The 27,614-nt window shown below is 31.1% G+C and overlaps 1 protein-coding gene across 1 annotated transcript; it reads left to right on the top strand.

Moving 5' to 3' along the window:
* Window positions 1–27,614, top strand: LOC109822179 (methylsterol monooxygenase 2-2-like). Its single transcript, XM_020388341.1, has 7 exons — window positions 1–176; window positions 1,656–1,793; window positions 5,634–5,779; window positions 6,087–6,206; window positions 6,279–6,491; window positions 6,582–6,662; window positions 27,304–27,614. Exons 1-7 carry the CDS (start codon window positions 147–149, stop codon window positions 27,368–27,370), a joined length of 795 nt encoding a protein of 264 aa, XP_020243930.1. The 5' UTR covers window positions 1–146; the 3' UTR covers window positions 27,371–27,614.

Below are 27,614 nucleotides of genomic sequence, written 5' to 3'. Positions count from 1 at the left end.
TTTTATTTTTTTATTTTTCCACTTTTAAAAACCTCGTAATCTCCTCCTCCTCAAAAAAGAAAAGAGGGAGGGAAAAAAGAAAAAAGAAAACACTAGAACCTCTGTTAAATCTCTAATCCTCATCCAAAAGTTATCGCGATCGAGCAATGGCTTCCCTTCTCGAATCTGGATGGCAGGTATCATCGTCTTGCTCGCCTTGGCGCTGCTACATTCTCTCAATCGTCAAGGAAAATCCTAGGATTTGTCTTCTTCTAATTTAGCGCTTTTTTTTAATTATTTTTCATATATATTTTTCTACCGAAATCCTTGTAGTTTATATATCATGCAGATGTTTTAGATCCTGCTATCGATTTTGTAGCTTGACGAATTCCTGCCGATGATTTTTCCTTGTTTTACTCTTCATTTGCTTCCTGTAATTTTGATTTTATAGCCAATGGTATTGTACTAGGGCATTATTTAACGCTGATGTTGGAATCGAGTGAATAGTTTACGCGACCTATTTATTTATGTTGATTGATGTTTTGCGGGGGACGCAAGATCATCCAAGGCAAATTTAGTACAATTGTTGAGTGCATTCGAAGGAGACTAGAGTTTTATTGAGCATAAAACTGGAGAGGAACACGACGAGGACCAGCAATTCAGCAAATGCATCGATTAGGAGATGTAATCGAGATATAGCTAAAAAGAGGAAAAGAGGACTAAAGAATTACCAAAAATAAGTTGGTATAAAGATCCCTGATAGAGCTTATTGAAGGTATAGGATTCATGTAGCTGATGCCAAAAATTTTTTTAGGAAACAGGCTTTGTTGTTGATGATGATGTTGGTGTTGTAAAGTTAACTGACAATTCATTATGATATAGGGCTTAGAAATTGTTTTGTTTTTTTCTAAAGATAGACCAGTGTATACTGTAGTTTCTACAATCATTGATATGGTGATTGGTGATTGTTTGGGTCCTTTGGGGTTGGGCATGGGTAGGGTGAGTGGAGACACTCCATTTGGAAGTTATGTGTATTCAGACAATCTTAGCGCAAACAATCACTTCATAACTGGAATCTCTTCATAATTTTCATCTGTGATGTCGACCTCCAGAATAGATGATGCAAAAAATTTTCGTGCAACTTTTTTTTTTAATTTTAAATCTTGCTTGATTTTTGGGTCTAGAGCTTTGACCTTGCCTGCTGTTACAACTTTCTACTAACCTCACATAACAACAACTTCCTGTTTTATCTTCTTTACTTAGATACATGTTGATCATTGCTTAAGGTTTGGTTGCTGTTTTTCCTATTAGTTTATTTGGCCTATTCAGGCGTTTGTCTAGTTGTTGCTGTTGTATGATTAACAGGTTCTTGAGATTTCAAGTTTTTATATTTTTTTTTATTATGAATATTTTGTAATGCCTATGACCTGTTGCTTGACTGAGTAGTTATATAGATATAAGCAAGTAATAACTGGGGATCCAAAGACTTCGCTATCTGTAAGCTTGCTAATTGGTTGGCTGACTTCCACCCCTAAGACCAGATTTAAACATATCTATAACTTCAGGAACAATTTCACTGAAGTTTTGGGTCTCCCCTTTTTACTATGTCAACTAGAAAAATATTGTCAATCTGCCTTTTAGTTCTAAACTGGTCCTTTTTTTTGTTGCTCCTGCAGGACTTAATAAATAATTTCAGTGATTTTCAATTGGCTACCCTGGGCTCCTTCATAATCCATGAAAGTGTGTTTTTCTTGTCCGGACTTCCATCTGTATTCTTCGAGAGATTAGGACTTTTCAGCAAATACAAAATTCAGGTTTGCTTTTCAGAATCTCAGCTTTATTAAACTACTCCATTACCTTATTAATTCATAGATCTGCGTGGAACATGATATTATCTAATGTATCCCAAATTTGTAATGATATTGTGCTGATGTTGTTTATCTATAGGATAATTCACGTTCTCTCTCAGATGTAGTCTCAATGGCTTACAAGCCTTAAGGTTGATAATTTATGTGGCTATCTTATGGCAGTTACCTTTTGGTGTTTCATCTATTAGTCTACGTATGCAAGCATTTGTATGTTGTGAAGGATACTATTTTGTGGTGCCATTAATCTAATTTCCAAATCTACATAAACCCTTAACAGAGAATCCTTCCACATGGGTAAAAAGAGAGAAATGAAGAAAATAGAGAGGAGATAGGGAGAGAGGGAACTAGAAGTGCTTGCACAATGTGCCTGAACATTGCACCATATCATGCTGCTTTCTCCCCAGCACTTGTCCCTGCCCTTTGCTGTATTCCACTTTCCTTTCTAAAATTTTGACAACGAGCCTGGCTCAGAATAATGTGGTTAAGATGAGGTACAGATTGAGGCCTATCCCATTCTTTTTAAGAACTAACACACTTAAGTAAGTGTTTAGACCTACAGAAATGTAATTCTGTTGTTTTAGATCTCATCTCGAGTAAAATGGGATTTTGGCATGTAATCCCTTTTAGTTATAGGTGTTTAGACCTACAGAAATTTAATTCTGTTGTTCTAGATCTCATCTCAAGTAAAATGGGATTTTGGCATGTAATCCCTTTTAGTTACCATATGATTTTATTTTCTGAATTCAACAGTTTACGGTTGGCATCCTAATTTATAATGTTTCATGTCACTTAGGTAATTGTTTAAAATTACGGTCACTAGTTTCTTTGATATTAACCGCTCCTCTATTTGGTTAGGTAAGTTAAACTTCCATAAAATTAATGTAACATTACTTTGCGTCGTTGCAATATGATTTTTGGTCATTGTAGTAACTCGCATGTTCCTGATATTCTAAAAACATATGTGAAATGTTATTGCATGCACGCATCATACAAGCACGAAAAGTTATTACACACAATTCTAAACTCGTGGATATGTGTGTTACCTCTAGTGTGCAGTCCACATACTGATATCCATACACGCCCCATTTAGCGAAAATCTGAAACAGGAACTCAGATAGAGAGCCTCCCTGAACTCTTGAATCTCAGAATTCAGACCTGGCTCAATATGCAACAGTAGTTATATTTTTTATTATCTTTTCATGTATCTTTCTGATGATCCTTGTACATTCTTGTCTACAATTGGTGCATTATGTTGGATGTTTAAGCATGGTTCTTGTATTGTGTTCCTATGTTATAGCCACATTATTTTGGGTAATGATTTCACTTGGAATTACTTTTTTCTTTGTGTGATATTGCATTGTTTACTCATTTAAGGTAAGTTACAAGTCAAATATCAGCAGTCATCTGATAATTGCAACTCCCCTAAAATTGTAAATAATCCCTGTGAAATTATTAGCTGCAATAATACTTTACAAAATTAATTGTAGTAATTTGAGCAATGTGTTTCTAAGTTTCTAAACACATGCATGAAGTGTTATACTCCTCTTTGCTGAAAGTAAGGCAGAAGCTTCTGAAACCTTCTAAAACTAATCCACAATTTGCATATATGATATGGGAACCGAAACTGGGTTCAGACTCATCATTGTGCAATACTAGTTAAGTTTTCTACTTTCTCAATATGTCAATGTGCATACAAGTTAGGTTTTTTATTCCCCCCTTTGATTCTTGCAGCCACTTTTCTTTACTCTCCTTTTGACAACTGATACATTATTTACATGCTCGAGCATTGATGCAGGACAGATCCTAAACTTAATCTTGCAAAAGATTTGATGATGATTTTAATTTTATTTCTTTTAACGATTTGATTTTTTTTCCTTTAGTTGAGATCTACTTAAGATCTACTTGGGATCGAGTTTGTTGTTTAGGTTGAATTGAATTTGTTATTTTGTTAGGGTGTGTTATTTGATGTTACCTATTTTGATTAGATTTTATTTTATTTCTATAAAAGGGGTTGTCTTTCTTCATTTTTGGGGAGAAAAATGTTTGTGAGAAACCTTGCAAGTCAATTGCAGCTAGTATTAGATATGTGAGTTGCCGGCATATGAAGTGCTTGGGTAAACCCACATTCGTATTTTTTTATTTTTAAATGAAGAGTGCAATTTCAATTTTTATTTTTTTATTTTGTATCCAAATAAATCTATTGGGCATATCTCTTCCATCCATTCCTCATCATTTGTTATTAGAGCTGATGAGATTCATTGTTGCAGCTTTGACATCAACAATGCAACAATTAAAAGTCTAATAATTTCAAAGTTTAAACTTGAGGTCGAGTTTCTTCAATCGCAGGAGATTTGATGCAGGATAGATCCTGGACTTTATCTTGCAAAAGATTTGATGGAGATTTTAATTAGGGTTATTTCTTTTAGGGACTTGATTTTCATTTAGTTGATATCTAGTTAGGATTAGGTTTGTTGTTTAGGTTTGATCATGGAAGTCGGGAACGCGGGACACTATAGTGAACCGCGTCCCCGGGTTAAATCGTTCCGGATTCATGATGAATACAACGCGATTCACCAATTCTAGCGATTCAATTTAGAATTCAAACTAGTTAAAATTTTGACAAACAATAACTCTTTTTCAATAGAATAAACAACAAAAAAAGGTGAAAAATTAAGCAAATAATTCTTGCATACTTTAATTGTAACATACTCAAGGTTCTTTTCCGTTACCGATACCAACTAGCATATTTCTTAAATTTGACTATTGCAAAACCTTTGATTCCTATATTTAAGAACCGAACCTAATACGTACCATGTTCCCTAGCGTACCATCTAAGTCTACCCCGCATACCCGATTCCTAATGACTGGTGTACTACGCTTCTGTACCCATCCCGTGAAGCGGAATGAATTGCGTTCCATGCAACTATTGGTTGGGTTGGATTTGTTATTTTGTTAGGGTGTGTTATTTGATGTTATCTATTAGCTAGAATTAGATTTGTTTTATTCCTATAAAAGATGTATTTCTTCATTCTTGGAGGGTGAGAGAAAAGAATTTATGAGAAACCCTGAATGTGTTGCAGCTAGTATTAGGCATGTGAGTTGCTGGCATGTGAAGTCCCCGGGTGTGAAGCCAGCATTTGTATTTTTTTATTCTTAAATGAAGAGTGCAATTTCAATGTTTTTTTTTAATTTATCCAAATTAGTCTCCTGAATAGATCTCTGCTACCAGTTCCCCATCAAGCATGGTTCTTAAGTTTCACCTGTGTATGTTCAGCCATTTTTCTTTAGTGATGCCTTTATTGACAGTTGATGTTTTCTTTGTGTGACATTAAAATTTAAAACTTTCTATGGTTATTTAATGTGATTTTTTAATCTAAACTCAGTAGTTTTCTAGTAATCTTTGTCCCTTGAATATTATATACTGTTTATGGTGACTAATTGCTCCAACGTTACTTTGCAATATTAATTTTTAGTATTTGTAGTAACTCCAGACATAGGCATGATGTGCTATTCTATTGTAAGGGAAACTTCTTAGACCATTGGGAACTGCATGAACCAAACGAGTTTATCTATATGTCTATAATTTTATGATAGTTTACCTCTCACTGCTGCTGACCAACTAAATAACCAACTTCTGAAAGCACATATATTCACTTTTGTGTTCCCTTTTTCAGTTAAGCATCCGTGTATGTTCCTTTATTACATCATAATTATCTCATGTGTGTCTTTTGTTTATATGGTTCTGCGTGAACAATATCTCATTAGGTGCGATTTTTCCTACTGCAGAAAAAGAGTAACACCCCAGCTGCTCAGGAAAGATGCATATTTCGTCTAATCCTTTTCCATCTCTGTGTGAATTTACCTGTTATGTTTCTTTCCTACCCTGCCTTCAGATACATGGGCTTGAAAAGCAGTCTTCCATTGCCTCACTGGTATTCTCAGTTTCCCTTCATGAACAGGATTTTTGATTTACGCGATGCATGTGATAGCATGTGTAGTAGCGTCTATGTTATAAATTTATCATACATCATCTATCCAAAATTTTAATCAAATCCACTTTATTTTTGCTGGAAAATTGAAATCATTTTAAATGTTGTTGACAATATGGCTAGGATGGGAAAAGAATGTAAAGGTTGCATGGTAAATGGTTATGGAGAAGTGAACCCAAGAGAAAGCAGCTTTTTTGTTTTGGTTTTCCTTGCTCTGTATTTGAAGCGTCATTGAAATCTTCTTTTGTAGGAGTGTTATCGTATCTCAGATAGTTTTCTATTTCATCATAGAGGATTTCATATTCTACTGGGGGCATAGGGTGCTGCATACAAAATGGTTATACAAGCATGTCCACAGTGTTCATCATGAGTAAGAAACTTCCATTACTTATTTCAATCCAAGGGTTTTATGTTGCATCTCTATATGATAAACAATATGCAGATATGCTACTCCATTTGGATTGACTTCTGAGTATGCTCATCCTGCTGAGATATTGTTCCTTGGCTTTGCCACCATCATTGGTCCTGCCATTACAGGACCTCATCTATTCACTCTGTGGCTATGGATGTCAGTGAGAGTCTTGGAAACTGTTGAGGCTCACAGTGGTTACCACTTCCCTTGGAGCCCTGCAAACTTCTTACCTTTGTATGGTGGGTGAGTTCCAACTGCATTTTCTTTGTGGGAAATTCCTTTGTTGCATACATTCAGAAATTGGTACGTAATATTTTTTTTTTGTTTTGATAGGGCTGAATTTCATGATTTCCATCACCGCGTGCTTTATACCAAGTCTGGAAATTATGCATCAACTTTTATCTACATGGACTGGTAAGAATCTAGTTTTCTTTTAAATATATTTGATATCATCTGTTTATTGATAATCTTTAATTTGTAGTTGTAACTTGTGAAGAATCCATTGTTAGCATGACAAGTTTTGCACATCACTAGTTCATATGTTTTGATAAAGAATAGTGGAATATGACCGTTTCTTATGTTAGTATGTTAAAAGCATTCACGATATTACAATCCACCGTTTAGTGGTACTTTTCTCTAGAGAAATGGCAAAGTTATGTTACAGGCAAATTTGAAACATGGAAGGTTTGAGGGGGTTTGAAACAGCTACTTTAGAGACTGAGACATACCTGTGGTAGGATCTTATGGAGATGTTCAGGATCAAGTTTCTCAGCAGGAGCAGAGCACAGTTCATGTGCACTAGCCTGCTTCTTTGAACCTTCTGCTCCCAAGTCCTTGATTAGTTATGAAACTTTGAACCTTCTCATTGGCAGGAAAAATCTAAAGTCATAATACTAAGTAACAGGACTTGGGGCATGTTTGGCTAATACTTATTTATGAAACCCTATAAGTTACTTTTTCTTACTTTATTAGAGGGCAAAATAGTCTGTTAACATCAATAAGTGAGTGTCCTTCTAAGTTCCAAAAAAATAAGTTGGGAAATCTCAACTTCATATTTTCGTACTTGTAAGCTAAAAATAAGTAAATAAGTAAACTTTACCAAACATGATTTTGGATCCTTATTGGTAAAAACACAGATAAAATTTAAAATAAGTAGGTTGCTAAACATGCTCTTCAGAGCCATTAAAACTCATTTTAAAGGTCTCTGTGGTAACTGTAGATCTGCATACTTCCTAAGCATCATATAAAATGCTTGAACTTCGTAGGTAGGTTAATTTGTTAGTTAGAAGCATTTGAATAAAATCTCTATGTTTGGTTATGCTTCCTAACATCTAATGCACAAATGTTACTCTTTTGATGATGTGGGTCATAAGGTATGCTTCTTCCTAACATCTCTATGTTGGGGGTATGCTTCTTTCAATAAAATTCATAGTTTATATTGACTATATAACTCACAGATAATGTACATTTTCCTCCGTTTCGACCCAATAGCAATCAATTATGAGTAGTTCGAAATTCGAGATTTTTATGGGTTATAACCCACGATTTCTGTTCATTTTCATTTGTTTCCACCTAATGGAAATTATATGATGTACTTCAAAATTAACAATCTACATGGGCTATACCCATAATTTTTGTTTATTTTTGTTGGTTTTGACATGATGACAATTTACTATATGTACTCCCAATTTTCAAAGGTTATAACGATCATTCTTGTCAATGCTCGTTCATTTCGACCGAATGATAGTTTAACTTCTTTTTTCCTTCAAAATTCATGATTTTCGTGAACTATAACCTATAATTTTTGTTTTTTTTGTTTATTTCCACCCAATGACAACTTATTATGCGTACTTCAAAATTCGCTATTTTCATGGGCTACAACGCATGATTTTTGTATATTTTCGTCCTTTTTGACCCGATGACAATTAATTATGCGTGCTTTAAAACTCGTGATTATCGTCGGTGACCCATGATTTCTATCAATTTTCATTTGTTTTCACCAAATGGAAATTATTTGGCGTATTTCAAAATTAGCAATTTACATAGGCTACCCATGATTTTTCTCTATTTTTGTCGGTTTCAACATGATGACGATTTATTATGTGTATTTTAAAATTTGGGATATTCATGGGTTATATAGCTCACGAAAATCATGAATTTGGATGTGTACATAATAAATTTGCTTTCGTTCATTTTGAATTAAAATTGAGAAAAGTAGTAAGTTATAGCTCATGAAATTTGTTATTTTTTATGCAGACAAGTTACTTGCATTCGTTCAAAATGAACCAAAATTGTAAAAAAATCATGGGTTATTTACTTTCGTTCAAAGTGAACAAAAAATGACATAGTTCACGAGTTATAGCTAATGAAAGTCATGAATTTTGATGTACACATAATTTATTTGCATTCGTCCAAAACAAACAAAATTATCAATAATCATAGATTTCATGAAAATCACAAAATTTCATGTATTCATAATTTATTTATACTCGTTCAAAAAAATAAAAATTGTCAAATTTCATGGGTTATTTGCAATAAAAATTGCAAATTTTGATGTACACGTAATAAATAAATTTCCTTTCAACCAAACCAAAATACTCAAGAATCATGGGTTATAGCTCATGAAAATCACAAATTTTGATGTGCCCCACAATTTATTTACATTTGTTAAAAAACAAATGCAAATTGTTAAAAGTCGTGGATTATATCCCAAGAAAATCACAAATTTTATATGCACATAATAAATAAACTGTCATTCCAAAAGAACTAAAAAATTTACTGAAATCATGTGTTTTACCTCATGAAAGTTGTGAATTTTGATATTCACATAATTTATATTCGTTCACAAAAAATAAAAATTGACAAAAATTATGGATTATAGCCTATGAAAATCGCAAATATTTATGTACACATAATAATTTTATTTTTATTCGAGGTGAACCAAAAAGAAAAAATCGTGGGTTATAGCTCATGAAAATTACAAAATTTTGATGTACACAAAATTTTGATATTCACATAATTTATATTCGTCCGTGAAAAATAAAAATTGTCAAAAATTATGAATTATAGCCTATGAAATTAAATTTATTTTTATTCGAGCTGGACCAAAAATAATAAAATCGTGGGTTATAGCTCATGAAAATCGCAAAATTTTGATGGACACAAAATAAATTCACTTTCGTTCGAAACGAACCAAAATGATAAAATTCGTGGGTTATAGCTCATGAAAATCGCGAGTTTGATGTATACATAATTTTTTTAGTTTTGTTCAAAACAAACAAAAGCAACGAAAATCATGTATCATAGCACATGAAAATCACGAATTTTTATTACTCGTAAAAAATTTGTTTTCATTCGAAATAAACCAAAATTAAAAAATTGTGGGTTAGCTCATGAAAATTGTGAATTTTGATATACATATAACAAATTTGTTTTCGTTCGAAACAGACAAAAATTTAAAAAGTTAGTGGGTTATAGCTCAAGCAACAATAACATCAAAGGCTTTATCCCAAATGTTTGGGGTTGGGTACATGAGTCATATTCTTCCATTCCATTCTATTATGAGGCATCTCTATTAAATTAAGCATAATCATATCCTTTTTAATTGCTTCTAACTATATTCTTTCAGGTCTTACCTCTGGATCTCTTAGTCCCATAATCCTATTAACCATAACACTCACTTTTCCTAACCGGTGCACTAAGAAGTTTCCGTTGTACATGACCAAACCATCTTAGTTGATTCTTTCTCATTTTATCTTCAATAGAAGCAACCTCTAATTTACTATGAATACACTCATCTCTTATATCCTATTTTTTAGTGTATACCCATAAGACCATCGCAACATTCTCATTTCTGTTGCACTCATTTTTTGCACATGTTACTTTTTGATTGCCCAACACTCTGACCCATAAAACATTACTGGTCTCATAACCATCCTATAAAGTTTTTACTTTAGTTTCATTGGTATTCTACAATTACATAAGACTTCCGAAGCACTCCATTTCTGAATATTTCGATTTGATTCGATGAACTTAACCTCACTATCATGCGTATGATTGATCTAAAGCGAAAATGATTACTTTTAGATATTTCTTGACCATCAATATATACTATAGGCTCTTTTCTACTAAAAATGCACTCCATATATTATGTGTTTGTTCTATTGATTCTAAAACATTTAGATTTAAGAGCTTGTCTTTACCTTTCTACTTTAGAAATTATACCTCTTTTAGTTTCGTCAACTAACACTTTCTCATCAGCAAATAACATACACCATGAGATTTCATCCTAAATGTGCCTAGTGAGTTATAGCTCAAGAAAATTACTATTTTTGATGTGCACAAAAGTGATTTAAATTCATTCAAAATGAATCAAAATTGTCAAAAATCATGAGTTAGATAAAAAATCATAAATTTTAGTGTACATATAATTAATTTAATTAACATAAAAAATGAAAAAAATCATAGGTTGTAGCTTATGAAATGTGCGGATTTTATTGTACACATAATTTATTTACATTTAGTCAAAATGAATTAATATTGTAAAAAATCATAGGTTAGGGCTCATGAAAATCACAAATTTTGATGTACCTATAATTTGTTTGCATTTGTTCAAAAACAAATGAAATCGTCAAAAGTCGTGGGTATCCCATGAAAATCGCAAAGATGTGCACATAATAAATAAACATTCATTCGAAAGAACCAAAATTGACAATGTGTTATAGCTCATGAAAATCACGAATTGTGATGTACTCATGAATAACTATATTTGTCCAAAAAGAACAAAAATTGACAAAAATTGAGTCAACTAGTGAAAAATAAAAAATTTTGATGTATTCATAAATAATTATATTTGTCCAAAAAGAACCAAAAATTGAGTCAACTCGTGAAAATCACAAATTTTGATGTACTTATAAATAATTATATTTGTTCGAAAAGAACTAAAATTGACAAAAATCGTAGATTATAGCCCATGACAATCATAAATTTTGATGAACACAATAAATTTACTTTTGTCCTAAATGAACCAAAAATGACAAAAGTCATGAGTTATATAGCTTTGAAAATCGCTAATTTTGATTTACATATAATTTATATAAATTCGTTCAAAATGATTCAAATTTGTCAAAAATTATAGATTAGAGAACATGAAAATTGTAAATTTTTGATGTAGGCATAATAAATTTACTTTCATTTAAAATGAACCAAAATTGAAAAATTCATGGGTTATATAGCTCATCAATATTGCAGATTTTGATGTATACATAATAAATTTGTTTTCATTCAAAGAGAAGCAAAATTATCAGAAATCGCGAAAAATAGTTCATAAATTCGCGAATTTTGATGTATACAATTTTTTTACATTTGTTCAACATGAGCATCATGCGTTATTGCACATGAAAATGATAAATTTTGATTTACGCATAATTATTTTCATTCGAAATGAACCAAACTTGTTAAAACCGTGGCTTATAACTCATAAAAATTGCAAATTTTAATGTACACCTAAGAAATTTTCTTTTGCTCAAAACTAACCAAACTTGACAAAAATCGTAGGTTATGGCATATGAAAATCATGAATTTTGATGTATACGTAATAACTTTATTTTCCATTTGAAATTTTAATGTATACAAAATAAATTTATTTTCCATTCGAAATAAACCTAAATTGAAAATTTTGTGGGTTATAGCTATGAAAATGTGGTTTTTTTTATATAGGCAATAAATTTGCTTTTGTTCGAGTTGGACCAAAATTGATGGAAGTTAAGTTTCAGCTCATGAAAATCGTTAATTTTGATCAAGATAATTTGTTTTCTTTCTTTCAAAAGAAACTAAAATTGTCAAAATAATAAATTATAGCCCATGAATTTGCAAATTTTGATATACACATAAACCAGTTTACTCGTCGAAATGAACAAAATGTAAGAAACTTCTTGGGTTATAGCTCATGAAAGTTGTGAATTTTGTGTACAAAAAAATTGTTACAATTTTTTGGAATAAACCAAAATTATCAAAAATAATGGATGAAAATAGCGAATATTGATCTACACATAGCTCATGAAAATAATGGATGAAAATAGCGAATATTGTCACAATTGTTCAATATAGCTCATGAAAATAGCGAATATTGATCTACACATAAATAATTTACTTTCTTTCAAAATGAACAAAATATGTAAAAAATCCTAGATTATGTTTCATGAAAATTGTGAATTGTGAATTTTGTTGTACACAATTTATTTACTTTCTTTCAGAACACGGCAAAATTACAAACATCCTAAGCTAGTCTATGAAAATTACAAATTTTGATATGCACATAATAAATTTATTTTCATTTGAAATGACCCAAATTGACAAAATTCATGGATTATAGTCCATGAAAGTCGCAAATTTTAATGTACACTTAATAAGTTTACTTTTGTTCGAAATGAACTAAAGTTAACAAAATTCATGAATTATAGCTCATAAAAATCGTGAATTTTGAAATACCCATAACTTATTTACATTCGTTCAAAAGCGAAAAGAAATTGTTAAAAATCATAGGTTATATCCCATGAAAATCACAAATTTTTATCTACGCATGATACATAAACATTCATTTGAAATGAACCAAAGTTGACAAAAAACGTGAGCTATAGCTAATGAAAATTTTGAATTTTAATGTGCACAAAAATCCTAATTTTGATGTACACAAAAATTTGCTTTTGTTCGAAACTACCAAAAATTACAAATTTATAGCTCATAAAAATCTTTAATTTTGATGTACACGTAATTCGTTTACATTCATTCGAAATAAACTAAAATTATAAAAAATAATGAACTATAGTTCATGAAAATCGTTAATTTTGATGTGCACGTAATTAATTTACTTTTGTTCGAAATGAGCAAAATGTGACAATATTTGTGGGTTATATAGCTCATAAAATTTGCATATTTTGATGCACACAATAAATTTACTTTCATTTGAGACGACCCAAAATTGACAAAATTCGTGTATTATAGCCTATGAAAGTCGCAAGTTTTGATGTACAATTAATTTACTCAATCGAAATGTGCCAAAAGTTTTAAAACTCATGGGTTAGTTTATGAAAATCACAGACTTTGATGGGCTCAAAATTTATTTATAGTTAAAAACCAATGAAAATTGTGAAAAGTCATGGGTAATCCCATGATAATCGCAAAGATTTACACAATAAATAAACTTTCATTCAAAATAGACTAAATTTGGCAAAAATCATGTGTTATAGTTCATGAAAATTGTGAATTTTGATGTACTCATGATTAATTATATTTGTTCAAAAAGAACCTAAGTTGATAAAAATTGTAGATAATAGCCCATTACTATCACAAATTTTACTTTTGTTCAAAACAAACTAAAATTAACAGAAGTGGTGTGTAATAGCTCTGAAAATCACGAATTTTGATGTACACAGTTTATATACGTTTGTTCAAAACAATTAATTTTTAAAAATCATGGGTTATAGCCCATGAAAATCGCAAATTTTGATGTACACATAGAAATTACTTTTCTTCGAGATGAACAAAAATTGACAAAATTTATGAGTTAGCTCATGAAAATTGTGAATTTTGATATACACTATTATAAACATTCGTTCAAAACTAAACAAAATTGTAAAAAATCATGGGACATAGCCCATGGAAATCACTAAGTTTTACGCACATAATAATACAACATTTGTTCGATATGAACAAAATTTGATAAAAATTATGGGTTATAGCTCATGAATATTGCTAATTTTAATGTACACAATAAATTTGCTTTCATTCAAAATGAACAAAAAATAACAAAAATCATGAGTTATATAGCTCATAAAAATTGCGAATTTTAATGTACACATAACTTATTTGCATTCGTTCAAAACGAACCATTATTGTCAAAATTCATGGATAATAGAACATAAAAGTCACAAATTTTGATGTACACATAATAATTTTTTTATTCATAATGCACCAAAATTAAAAAATTCGTAGGTGATATAGCTCATGAAAATTTTGAATTTTGATGTGCACAAAATAGTACACATAACTTATTTGCATTCGTTCAAAACGAACCAATATTGTCAAAATTCATGGATAATAGAACATATAAGTCACATTTTGATGACATAATAATTTTTCTTCATTCATAATGCACCAAAATTGAAAAATTCGTAGGTGATATAGCTCATGAAAATTTTGAATTTTGATGTGCAGAAAATATATTTATTTTCATTCAAAACGAAGCTAATTTAAGAGGTGAAAATTTTGAAATGGACGGTTTTGAAAAATATTTAGCAAAATCGACCGTTTTACTAAATATTTTACTAAATATTTAGCAAAACCGACCTCTTTTTGGCCAGCTCACCAAGGTTGGCCAAAAAGAGATCGGTTTTGTTGAATTTGAATTTTGAAACACATGGGACTACTAGTCCTACGTATTTAGTGAAATTATTCTAGGGAGGTGAATAGGATAATTGCTAATCTAATCCGATATTAATGACAAATTAAAACTAATTAATAATTATCCTAGCAATATAGATATACACAAGTGATATATGCAAGGATATACAACTAAACAATAGGCGAAAAAACATAAACACAAGAATAAAAGAGAGCGCAAATACACAAACGCAAGCACAAGCCAAATGATCACGGAGTTCGGTCGACCTACGACCTACGTCTCCGCTCCTCACCCTCGAGGAGAATCTCCACTATCTCAAAATACTACTACACAATCGGTTTTCCAAGTTCACTGAAAACTTTTACAACTCTCATAATTGCAATCACATAACATACTTCTCTAAGTGTTGGCCTAGCCCATGTCAACTTCCTCAAGTACTTGGAGTTACGACCTCTCCCTAGGATTTACTACCGACGCCACTCCTCTTGGAATTAATCCCGTCTCTCACCAACCACTTCTCTAAGTGTCCTTGTGTATTATAATGTGTTCTCAACAATTAAGGCACAAATACAATGGTCTGTTATCTAACAAGGATGAGAACGAAATTAAGCCTACACTCAAATCACTCGTCACAACCCAAATTATACTTAATATAAAATACTAAAAGCTCAATAGGTTGTGTGTGCAATCAATGAGTAAAATGAAATGTAAACTCAATTTATAATCGAGCTTAAAAATGATAATCAACAATAAACATATATAAAGCTAGAGATTGAGTTTAGCAAAATTTCTCTGCAAACAAGAGTGATGGAGATGTGAGATTGAAGCTCAAAAAGAAATGAAATGTTCTCCTCTTGTGAAACTCTCTTCACATAAACACACTTGAAAATAGACATAAAACACACTTAAACAAACTTGTAAACTTGATTAAAACACTTCTTGGTTAACCCCAAATGTTGAGACTGAGGGGGTATTTATAGGATCACAAAACAAAGCCCAAAAATCAAAAAAAACCAAGGAAAAAGACAAAAATCCGAAAAATCAACAAAGCTAAAAAAGCTAGCCGTTACAATGTCATCAGTCGACTGATGGAACTGTTCAGTCGACTGATGAGCTGATCGTTGGAGGTTGTTCATCCTTCATCGGTCGACTGATCGACTGATGAAATCATTAGTCGACTGATGGCCTGTTTCGGTCGACTGATGGTTCATCAGTCGACTGAGCAGAAACTTTCTGCTTTTCCAGTGCACTTCTTCGATCGACTGATGATCCTCATCAGTCGACTAATAACGTGCACATGGAATTTTATGAACAGTAAATTTAAATTTTGAACCCCTTTAAAAATTAGCAAATAAATTCTAAGAAATATAAAATTTGGAAAAATGTTTATAAACATGAAAATGAATATGTTACAAAAAAACTTTTGAAATATTATTTTCCGTTTGTAAAAACTCATCATTTTGTAAAAACTCAAAAATACATGTTCGTTTAAACACTTGATTTTGACACTATGACTTAAACCAAGTTATGAAATCTTTTAAATGGATTTATAGGTTTAGGAAAAGATGTGAACTAGGATTATTAAGTCCATAAACCAAGAATACATTATTTTCTCAAAAATGCATATATTTTGATAAAAATGAGAAATACGTGTGTGTATAAAATTAAGCTTAAAGTATTATCACACAAAGTAAACACCTAACCTACAAAACTATACCCAAGATAAAAATCTTCATTAAGCTCGTCTTGGTTGTGGGGATGAAGCGATAATATCTTTGGCTTGAATTACGACGGCTTCATTCTAATTTCCACCAACCTCCTTTGAATGTGTTCGTGAAAGCGTAAGTCCATCCAACCTCTAACGTAGTATCTTTGTGTAGGATACCTAACAATCAACTGTAAACACTCGACAAACATTGTTATGAATTGTTTGTTAATCATCAAACTAGATTAGATAGTAGGCTCATAAACATGATACCTAACATTTAGTGGCAGCTAATTGGCCGTTAAACTAAGCACAGAAAATCCACGGGACTAATAGACTTATGGATTTTCTGTTTCATTATTTTTACTATTACAAAACCCATGGGACTAGTAGGCCCGTGGGCTTTACAGGAGACTTTGGTCTTGCTGCCCAACAAATTTACAGGACTACTAGTCTTGTGGATTTGTGGCAGCTGAGACCAAAATATCTGTAAACACCACAGGACTATCTGTCCCGTAGTTTTTACAGAGAGTTTGGTCTCAGTTGCCCGGCAAATCCACGGGACTAGTGGTTCTGTGGATTTGCTGGGCAGCCCAAAACCTGCACAAAACATGCACAGATCACACCCAATTTATACCCTGCGTATGTACAATGCATCATATGCACAAAAAATATAAATCCACCTCATATACATTGCTAAACACCTTATATATATTGCTAAACAGTATAATCCAATAAACCAAATCAAAACACAATAAGTTATAAATTTTAAGAAATCCTCCCAACAAATCCAATAAACCAAATCACAACACAATAGATACCTCATATACATATCCATACGCCACAATACTCCCAACAAATCTAAATGTATCAAGCATATTTAGTTACAAATAGAGTCTAAACAGAAAAAATAATAAACTATCACATACAACCTAAAAGTCCGTCCCTCCCCCGTTGTCTCCTTTTTCATACCCGCTCAGATCGCCGGCGTCCTCCTTCAATTTGAGCTTGTACGTGTTCGTTCTCAGGTTGCGTGTGGGGGCTATGACGGACCAGCTTCTTTGTCATGTGCGCAAGATTCACCTTGTCTTTGTCGGCATACATATACCCTCACGCGCCATCTGCTCGCGACCGACATGTTGATCCTCAGGAGTTCGATGAAAAACTTTAAGAACCCTGCGCACTATCCGCTGCAATACTAATACATGTATTGAATCTCCTCTGGCGGTAGCTATACCCTCATTTGCAATCCCCTATATCTCATCTATAGCGTCTATCTGCAATTACGTAAAAAGATATATATAAGCAACTAAAAGCTAATAAGGGATTGAAAACTAAAAATGGATGAAAAACTATTTGAAATTACCAGTGTTTTTAAGGGCGATTTGGGGCGCGCGCCTCGGGCGCGAGGCGCTTCGGCGCAATAGCATAGCGCCCCGCATCAGGTGCGGGGCGCTACGCTTGCGTCGGGCGCGCGCCTGGGGAGCGCCCCGCAGCGCCTGACGCTAAGCGCAGAGCGATCGCTTCATTCCCAGAACCGCAAGCAAATAGGGTTCGGGTATAAACCCACTTCCCACACTTAAAACCCGAAATCAAAAAGGGAAAAAGAAACACAGAGAGAACTAAATCAAGCTGGTTCTGTCGATCCACTTACCTCTCCTCCAAAAGTTGCCTGCTTCCTCAAAATCGGAGAAGTTATCCAACGGGAGGTCACGAAGACGATGGCGATCGCCCGCGAAGATGACAGCGATCGGCCACCAAGACGACGACGGGCGGCACGAAGACGACGAAGATCGGCAGCGCAAGGTTAGTTATTATTTTTCCCATTTTTTTTTTCTTTTTTCCTTCCTCTTTGCTTTTTCTTCGTTGTCCAGCTTTTTTTTTTCCTCCTCAACGAGAAGGTTCGTTTCCAGGCTTCCAGCTTTCGTTTTTTATTTGTTTTTTCTGTCGCTCCCCTTGAATCTTTGTTTTTTTCTTTGTTTTTTCCCCAGCCTTCTTTTTCCTGTAGATAAATTAAGTGGGAAGTGGGTAGCGGTCCTTTTTTTTCTTGTTTTACTGTAGCTATTAAGTAGGTAGTGGGTGGCGGTCCTTTTTCTTGTTTTACTGTAGCTATTTTCACAATAAAAAAAATAATTATAGCATAATATTTTAACACTGTCAATTTGTTATATGAATTACTGTAACTATTTTAGTGTAGTTAAATTAACAGTAAAAAATTAACTATATTTAGGTTGTAACTTGGTGTAAATGTATGAATTTTGTAGCTATTTTACTGTATTTTGGTGTAAATATATGACTTTGCGCATAATGCATATACGTGTTTTTGTGGTCTGGAGTGCGCCTCGCTTCGCTCGGGCGCGCGCCTCGCTTCGCTCGGGCGCGCGCCTCGCATTGCGCCTTGCGCATGTGCGCGTAAACTGACTTTGCGCCCCGCATTGCGCCTCGCGCATTGAAAACACTGGAAATTACGTAATTTACTTACTCATTCTCTATCATCTACACCCCTTGGTACATATCTTGCTTGTTGGGCACGTATCTCGAGTTCATCGACTGGAGGCATGGTTTGGATGATTATCCATTTCTGGTAATCCCCCACTACCATCTTATATAATATGTTTCCTCCATTTAAGGATAAAGTTACTCGACGATACTCAAATACCGCTCAATCCATCTCTTAATGTACCGATTATGCACAAGTGCCCAGTCAATTTGATGCCCACCCTTGGATGCCTTTCTCTCTATTCTTTTTATAAATTGTGGAGCGTGTTGTACGAAACCAAACTACCTAAACACGCGATCCGACACATGCATCTCCACAATTTCAAAGCAAATGAGAAGAACTCTGGCTCTCCATATATCGTGCCTCCATGCAAATCAGTGGTAGACGAGGTAGGTAAGTTTTGTATGGCTGCCGCTCGAACTACAAAATGTTCCATATATTAGTAACTCTTTAAAATATATTGGTAGCTTAAATTAAAATTCGATACCTGAAAATCACAAATTTTGATGTACACAAAATTTATTTACAAAACAAACTAAAAGGTTATGACACATGAAAATTATAGATTTTGATGTACACATAATAAATTTATTTTTTCTCAATGAACCAAAATAAAAAATATCATGGGTTATATCACATGAAAATCATGAATTTTAATAAACACATAATAAATTTATTTTCATTCGAAATCAACCCAGTTTAAAGATCCGTGTGCTATGAAAATGCAAATTTTGATGTGCACATAATAAATTTTCTTTCGTTTGGAATGAACCAACATTAGTAGAAATCGTCAATTATAGCTCATGAAAAAATACCAAATTTAATGTACATAATGTATTCATATTAGGCCAAAATGAACAAAAATTGTCAAAAAGAACATGGGTTATAGCCCATGAAAATTGCAAATTTTATTGTACACATAATAAATTTACTTTTGTTTGAAATTAACCAAAAATTCACAAAATTTGTGGGTTGTAGGACTTATCGCTCATTAAAATCGCAAATTCTGACTCATTCAAAACGACCCAAAATTGTCAAAAAGGTCACTGACTATAACATTTAAAAATCATAAATTTTGATGTACACATAATTATTTTTCTTTTGCTCGAAAAGAAAAAAATTGACAAGCTTCATGGCTTATAGCTCATGAAAATCACGAATTTTGATGTCCACATAATTTATTAACATTCGTTCAAAACTAAGAAAAATTATCAAAAATCATGGATTATAGCCTATCATCACAAATCTTTAAGTACATATAATAATTAACTTACATTCAAAACGTGTCAATTTTGATTGAGAAATGTGGGTTATTGCTCATTAAAATTGTGAATTTGGATTTACACAACAAATTTGCTTTAGTTCTGAAATTAAAATTTAATAGAAATTAAATTAAAATTCAATAGAAATCATGAGTTATAGTTTAGGAAAATCACGAATATTATATACATTTAATATTTTTACATTCGCTCAAAATGAACCAAAGTTGTCAAAATCCATAGATTGTAGAATATGAAAATCACAAATTTTGAAGTGCACAATAAATTTATTTTCATTTGAAGTGAACCAAAATTTAAAAGTTCGTGGGTGCTCATGAGTATTGCCAATTTTCATTCAAAAAGAAACAACATTAATAGAAATTGTGAGTTATAGCTCATGAAAATTGTGAAATTTGAAGCAAATAATTTATTTAAATTAGTTGAAAACGAAGCAAAATTTTCAAAGATTATGTGTTATAGCCAATAGAATTGTGATTTTTAAGGTACACATAATAAATTTATTTTCATTCTAGGTGAAACAAAATGTAAAAAAAAAATTGTTATAGCTTATGAAAATTGCAAATTTTAATGTGCACATGATAGATTTAATTTCGTTCAAAATGAACCAAAATTCACAAAAATCATGAGTTCTAACTCATGAAAATCGCTAATTTTGATGCACATAATTTAATTACATTCGTTGAAAAGAAACCAAAATTTTTAAAAATTATGGGTTATAGCCCTTTAAAATTGCAAATTTTGGTGTTCTAATAATAAATTTACTTTCGTTCGACACAAACTAAAATTAACAAAATTCGGGAGTTATAATGAAAATCGTGAATTTTAAAGTGCCTATTATTTACACTCGTTCTTAAACGAATGAAAACTGTCACAACTCATAGGTTATATCCCATGAAAATCACAAAATTTTTATGTACACATAAGAAATAACCTTCCATTCAAAGGAACCAAAATTAACAAAAATCATGAGTTATAGCTCATGAAAATTGTGAACTTTGATGTACACAAATTTAATTTATATTGTTCGACGAGAGCCAAAATTGACAAAAATCATGTATTATAGCTTATGAAAAGTCCATATTGTGATCTATGCGAAATAATTTTTTTTTGAAACGAACGAAAATTGATAGATATTGTAAGTTATAGCTTATGAAAATCGTTAATTTTGATGGATACATAATTTGTTTGCATTCATTTGAAATAAAGCAATATTGTCAAAAATAATGGATTATAGCCCCCATGAAAATCGCAAATTTTGATGTACACATAATAAATTTTCTTTCGTTTGGAATGAACCAACATTAGCAGAAATCATCAATTATAGCTCATGAAAAATGCTAACTTTAATGTACATAATGTATTCATATTAGGCCAAAATGAACCAAAATTGTCAAAAAGAACATGGGTTGCATAGCGCATGAAAATCGCAAATTTTTGTGTACACATAATAAATTTACTTTTGTTTGAAATTAACCAAAAATTCACAAAATTCGTGGGTTGTAGGACTTAATGCTCATTAAAATCGCAAATTTTGACTCATTCAAAACGACCCAAAATTGTCAAAAAGGTCACTGATTATAATATTTAAAAATCACAAATTTTGATGTACACATAATTATTTTTCTTTTGCTCGAAAAGAAAAAAATTGACAAGATTCATGTGTTATAGCTTATGAAAATCACGAATTTTGATGTCCACATAATTTATTAACATTCGTTCAAAACTAACAAAAATTATCAAAAATCATGGATTATAGCCTATCATCACAAATCTTTAAGTACATATAATAATTAACTTTCATTCAAAACGTGTCAATTTTGATTGAGAAATGTGGGTTATTCCTCATTAAAATTGTGAATTTGGATTTACACAATAAATTTGCTTTAGTTCTGAAAATTAAAATTTAATAGAAATTATGAGTTATAGTTTAGGAAAATCACGAATATTATATACATTTAATTTATATACATTCGCTCAAAATGAACCAAAGTTGTCAAAATCCATAGATTGTAGAATATGAATAATACAAATTACAAAATTTTCATGTATATATAATAAATTGCAAAAATCCTTAGTTATATAGCCCATGAAAATTACAAATTTTTCATGTATATATAATAAATTTATTTTTATTTGAAACAACCACAAATTGACAAAATTCAGAGATTAAAAATTGTAAATTTTGGTGTACGCTTAATAAACTTACTTTCATTCAAAATGAACCAAAATTGACAAAATTCTTGGGTTATAAGTCAAAAAAATTGCTACTTTTGATGTATGCATAATTTATTTATATTCGTTTAAAACGAATGAAAATTGTCACGTATCATGTGCTATATAGCTTATGAAAATCGCAAATTTTTATGTGCACATAATAAATTTAATTTTATCAAAATGAACAAATATTAAAACAGGTGTGGGTTATAGCTCATGAATTTGCATCTTCTGATGTACACATAATATATTTATATTCATTTAATGAACAAAATTGTCAAAAATCATGTGTTATAGTTCATGAGAATCACAAATTTTGATGTGCACATAATAAATTTATTTTTAGCAAAATGAACAAATATTGGAGCAGTCATGAGTTATAGCTCATGAAAATTGCGTCTTTTAATGTAAACATAATTTATTTATATTCGTTTAATGAATAAAAAATTATTAAGAATCACGTGTTATAGCCCATGAAAATTGCTAATTTTAGTATACACATAATAAATTTATTTTTTTCAAAATGAGCAAATATTGGAACAGTGGTGGGTTATAGCTCATGGAAATGACAAATATTGATGAACACAATAAGTTTACTTGCATTTGAAACGAACCAATATTGACAAAAATCATGGGTTGTAACACATAAAAATCAAGAATTTTGATGTACGCATAATAAATTTACTTTCATTTGAAATGAATCAAAATTGACTAAATTCGTTAATGATAGCTCATGAAAATTGCGATTTTGACATATACATACTTTATTTACATTCATTTAAAATGAATCAGAATTGTTAAAATTCATGGATTATAGCCCATGAAAACTGCGAATTTTGATGTACACAAAAAATTTGCTTTTGTTCGAAAAAATAAAAATTGATAGAAATTGTGAGTTATAACTCATGAAATCGCAAGTTTTGAAGTACACATGATAAGTTTATCTTCATTTCAAATGAACGAAAACTAACAAAAATAGTGGGTTATCATAAATTTTGATATTCCCATAATTTATTTAAACTTGTCTAAAAAAGAATAAAAATTGTCAAAAGTCTTGGGCCATATCTTATAATAATCACAATTTTATATACACAATAAATAAACTTTCATTCGAAACGAACTAAAATTGATAAAATTCATAGATTATAGCAAGAATTTTTATGTACACAATTTATATTTGTTTGAAAAATTGACAAAAATCCTTGATTTTAGCTCACAAAAATCGCAAATTTTGATGTGCACAAAATAAATTTACTTTCATTTGAAACGAACCAAAATTGATAAAAATCATAGGTTATATAATATATAGCACATGCAAATCGATTTTTTATGTACACATCAAATGTACTTTTGTTCGAAAGGAATCAAATTTCTCAAAAGTCGTGGGTTATAGCTCATGAAAATTAGAGTTTTTGTGTATACCTAATTTATTTACATGTGTAAAACAAACAAGAATTGTCATAAATTGTAAATTATAACCCATAAGAATTACAAATTTTGATGTACAGATATAAACTTTACTTTTGTTAAACAGATCAAAATTGATAGAAATTGTGAGTTACTTCGTAAATTTTGTAGTACACATACTAAGTTTTATTTGTTCGAAATGGACGAAAATTGATCAAAATAGTGGATTCTAAGCTTATGAAAAGCGTAAATTTTTTGATGTACCCATAGTTTATTTACATTCTTTCAAAAACAAAAGAAAATTGTCAAAACCTGTAGAATATAGGCCAAGAAAATCACAATTTTTGATGTACACAATAAATTAACTTTCACTCGAAATAAACCAAAATTGTTGAAAATCGTGGGTTATAGCTCATGAAAAATTGTGAATTTTGACGTGTACATAATTAATTTACATTGTTGGAAATGAACCAAATTTAACAAAATTCATGGATTATAGCTTATGAAAATACCGATTTTTATACACACATCACTTGTTTATATTCGTTCAAAGTGAACCAAAATTGTCAAAAATCATGAGTAATGGATCATGAAAATCGTGAATTTTGATGTATACATTATTAATTTACATTTGTTCAAACTAAACCAAAATTGACTAAATTCGTGGGTTATAGCTTATGATTGTGATTTTTTTATGTACACATAATCTATTTAGTCAAAATTGTCGAAAATCACGGGTTATAGCTTATGAAAATAGTGTATTTTGATGTCCTCATAATTTATTTATATTCATTTGAAACTGAATGAAAATTAACAAAAATCATAGATTATGTCCCATAAAAATAGCAAATTTTATGTACACAATTAAAAAAATATTCATTTAAAATGAACCAAAATTGACATAAATCGTGGGTATAGCTCATGAAAATTGCTAATTTTGATGTACACATAATTTATATATGTTCAGAAAGAATTAAAATTGACAAAAATCATTACCTATAACCCACAAAAATCATGAATTTTGATGTACACATAATAGATTTATTTTTGTCCAAAGCGAACCAAAATTAACAAAAATCATAAGCTATAGCTCATGAAAATTGCTAATTGTAATGCACAACTTATTTTTATTGGTTCAAAACGAACCAAAATAGTCAAAAATCATGAATTATGGCCCACAAAAAATCATAAATTTTGATGTACACATAATTAATTTACTTTTGTTCAAAATTAAAATACAATTGACAAAATTTGTGCGTTATAGCTTATGAAAATCATTAATTTTGTTGTGCACAATTTATTTACATTCGTTTAAAACAAAACAAAATTGTTAAAAATCATAGTTATGAACTATGAAAATCGTAAATTTTGATGTACACAATAAATTAACTTTCATTCTAAATGAACCAAATTTGATAAAAATCGCGGGTAATAGCTCATGAAAATAGTTAATTTTAATGTACATTTGCTTTCATTCAAAATGAACAAAAATTAACAACAATTGCGAGTTATAGCTCATGAAAATTATGAATTTTAATTTATACATAATTTATTTACATTCATTCAAAACAAACCAAAACAATCAAATTCGTGGGTTATTGAACATGTAAATCGCGATATTTGATAAGTACAAAATCAATTTATTTTCATTCAAAATGAACCAAAATTGAAAAAAAATCATAGTTCATAGTTACAAAACTCAAAAAAAAATTATGTATACATTCACAAATTTACTTTCATTCAGAAGTAACCAAAATTGCTATTACCGATTTTGATGTGCACATAATAAATTTATTTTCATGCAAAATGAACTAATATCGAAAAATTCGTAGATTATAACCCATTAGAATTGCAAAATTGTTGTATACATATAATTTGCCTTGACAGAGTCGTGAGTTATAATACACAAAAATCATGAATTTTGATATACTCGGTAAATTTATTTCTATTTGAAATGAACCAAAACTAGAAAATCCGTGGATTATGCCCATGAAAGTAGCAAATTTTGATATATACATAATAAATTTGATTTAGTTTGAATGAACCAAAATTGACAGAAATTGTGAGTTATAGCACATAAAAATCACGAATTTTGATGTACTCAGTAAATTTTATTTTCATTCGAAATGAACCAAAACTGGAAAATTCATGGATTATACCCATGAAATCGCATATTTTGATGTATACATAATAAATTTGATTCTGTTCAACACCGAACCAATAGTGAAAGAAATCGTGAGTTTATAACAAATGAAAATCAAAAATTTTGATTTGCACAGTAAATTTATTTTCATTCGAAATGAACCAAAATTGAATTTTTTGTTGATTGAAAATTGCAATTTTTGATATACATAATAAATTTGATTTTCTTCAAAACGAATTAAAATTGATAGAAGTCGTGAATGATAGCACATGAAAATCACGAATTTTGATGTACACATAATTTGGAATTTTGATGTGACCTTGGTTCGGATGTTTTGAACATTGAAATGACTGAAAATTGTAGTTCTTTTTTCTTAATGAACTTTTTCCACATCTGAGTAATATCGATAAGGAAATTCCTTCTGGTATTTCTTGGAGAAATTCCTTGTGACTCGTATCCTCCTCATCACAAGGTAGAAGGCCTAATCAAATTTCTTCTCAAGTTCTGTTCGTGTAATAAAACACGTGTTTGAAGGAAATACTACAGTCCACTTTTTCAGCATCAACTTTCAAGAAACAAAATTGGGCTAAGGCCCTTATCCTTCTCAAAGAAAAACTTTCAAAAAATTTATTATGAACTTTAATTGGCCAATACTTCCTTGGCATTGACAGAGCTGGCCGTTTAGGTTAGTGGTGAAAAGGGATTTGTATAGCTCACCTTGAAAATTACCATAGAAGCTTGGTTATATATCTCGACAACTCACCCTTGGCTGAAAATTTCTGCACGATATATATATCCTACTATTGTTTTCATTCGTATTTCTGAATTTTTCTCAATATTCCTCACACTGTAGCTATCTGAATCTAGATTTATGTAATCCTTGTGCACGTTTTCGGTTGGTCATTTATATTAGATGATATCCATCACCGGATAAATTCGGGGTCACTTTTGACCTAGAACTAAATATCAAACAGCATATTTTCTTGTTTCGGCATAAATTCTTAGCATGCTTCTCTTGGTTGTGCGATACTTTGTGCCAGCATGCAGGTTTTCCTTTTTCCATGACACTTTCCTCCCAAATAAAAAACAAAGATACCTAAAACTATAGTAGGCTAATGCAACCGAACTTTTGCGTATGAGATTATATTCTTCCTGAGGAGAAAATAAAAGGGAACCTGGTGTTCCTATTTTTTGTTTGAAACTTTCGGGACGTAAAAATTTGCACCCCAGTTATAGACATGTTCTATAAAAATCCAGCACACACCTGTTTCCATTATGTTTCCTTTTGATTCTATTCTATTTGACAAGGGAAGTTGAAAATGATTTAGGCATATTTTTTAGTGGTTTGAAGACATACGTTTGCTTTGATTCTTATTCTGAAGTATATATCCTATTCTTTGTTCAGGCTATTTGGCACTGATGAAGATTACAGGAAGCAGAAAGCACTACAGAGCGAAGGCAAAGAACTCTGAGAAACGAGCTGAGTGGTTCCCTTTTCGTGGTTGTATTTTTAGACTTTGCTATAAAACCCTCTCCATCATGGGATGAAAGTTCGTAGATATGAGACACGGTAAAAATGTCTGAACGTATATTTGGAAAGTACCCCAAGCTTCCATATATTGAATCTTTCATGAGTAACTGATGCCACATAGGCTCTCACCCATTTAGCAGAAAATTATATCCTACAACGGAATAACTGATACAAGTGACGGCTCA

Source organism: Asparagus officinalis, chromosome 8, assembly GCF_001876935.1.
Source record: "Asparagus officinalis chromosome 8, Aspof.V1, whole genome shotgun sequence".
Classification (NCBI taxonomy): domain Eukaryota; kingdom Viridiplantae; phylum Streptophyta; class Magnoliopsida; order Asparagales; family Asparagaceae; genus Asparagus; species Asparagus officinalis.
Note: the sequence above shows the minus strand (reverse complement) of the source record. Positions and strands in the feature narration are given on the sequence as shown.

Excerpts from the sequence above, each read along its gene's own strand:
- LOC109822179 (XM_020388341.1), top strand. The coding sequence starts at position 147 with ATGGCTTCCCTTCTCGAATCTGGATGGCAG. Across the intron at positions 1,794-5,633 it reads TCAGCAAATACAAAATTCAG|AAAAAGAGTAACACCCCAGC; the intron begins GTTTGCTTTTCA and ends TTCCTACTGCAG. Across the intron at positions 6,663-27,303 it reads ACTTTTATCTACATGGACTG|GCTATTTGGCACTGATGAAG; the intron begins GTAAGAATCTAG and ends TTCTTTGTTCAG.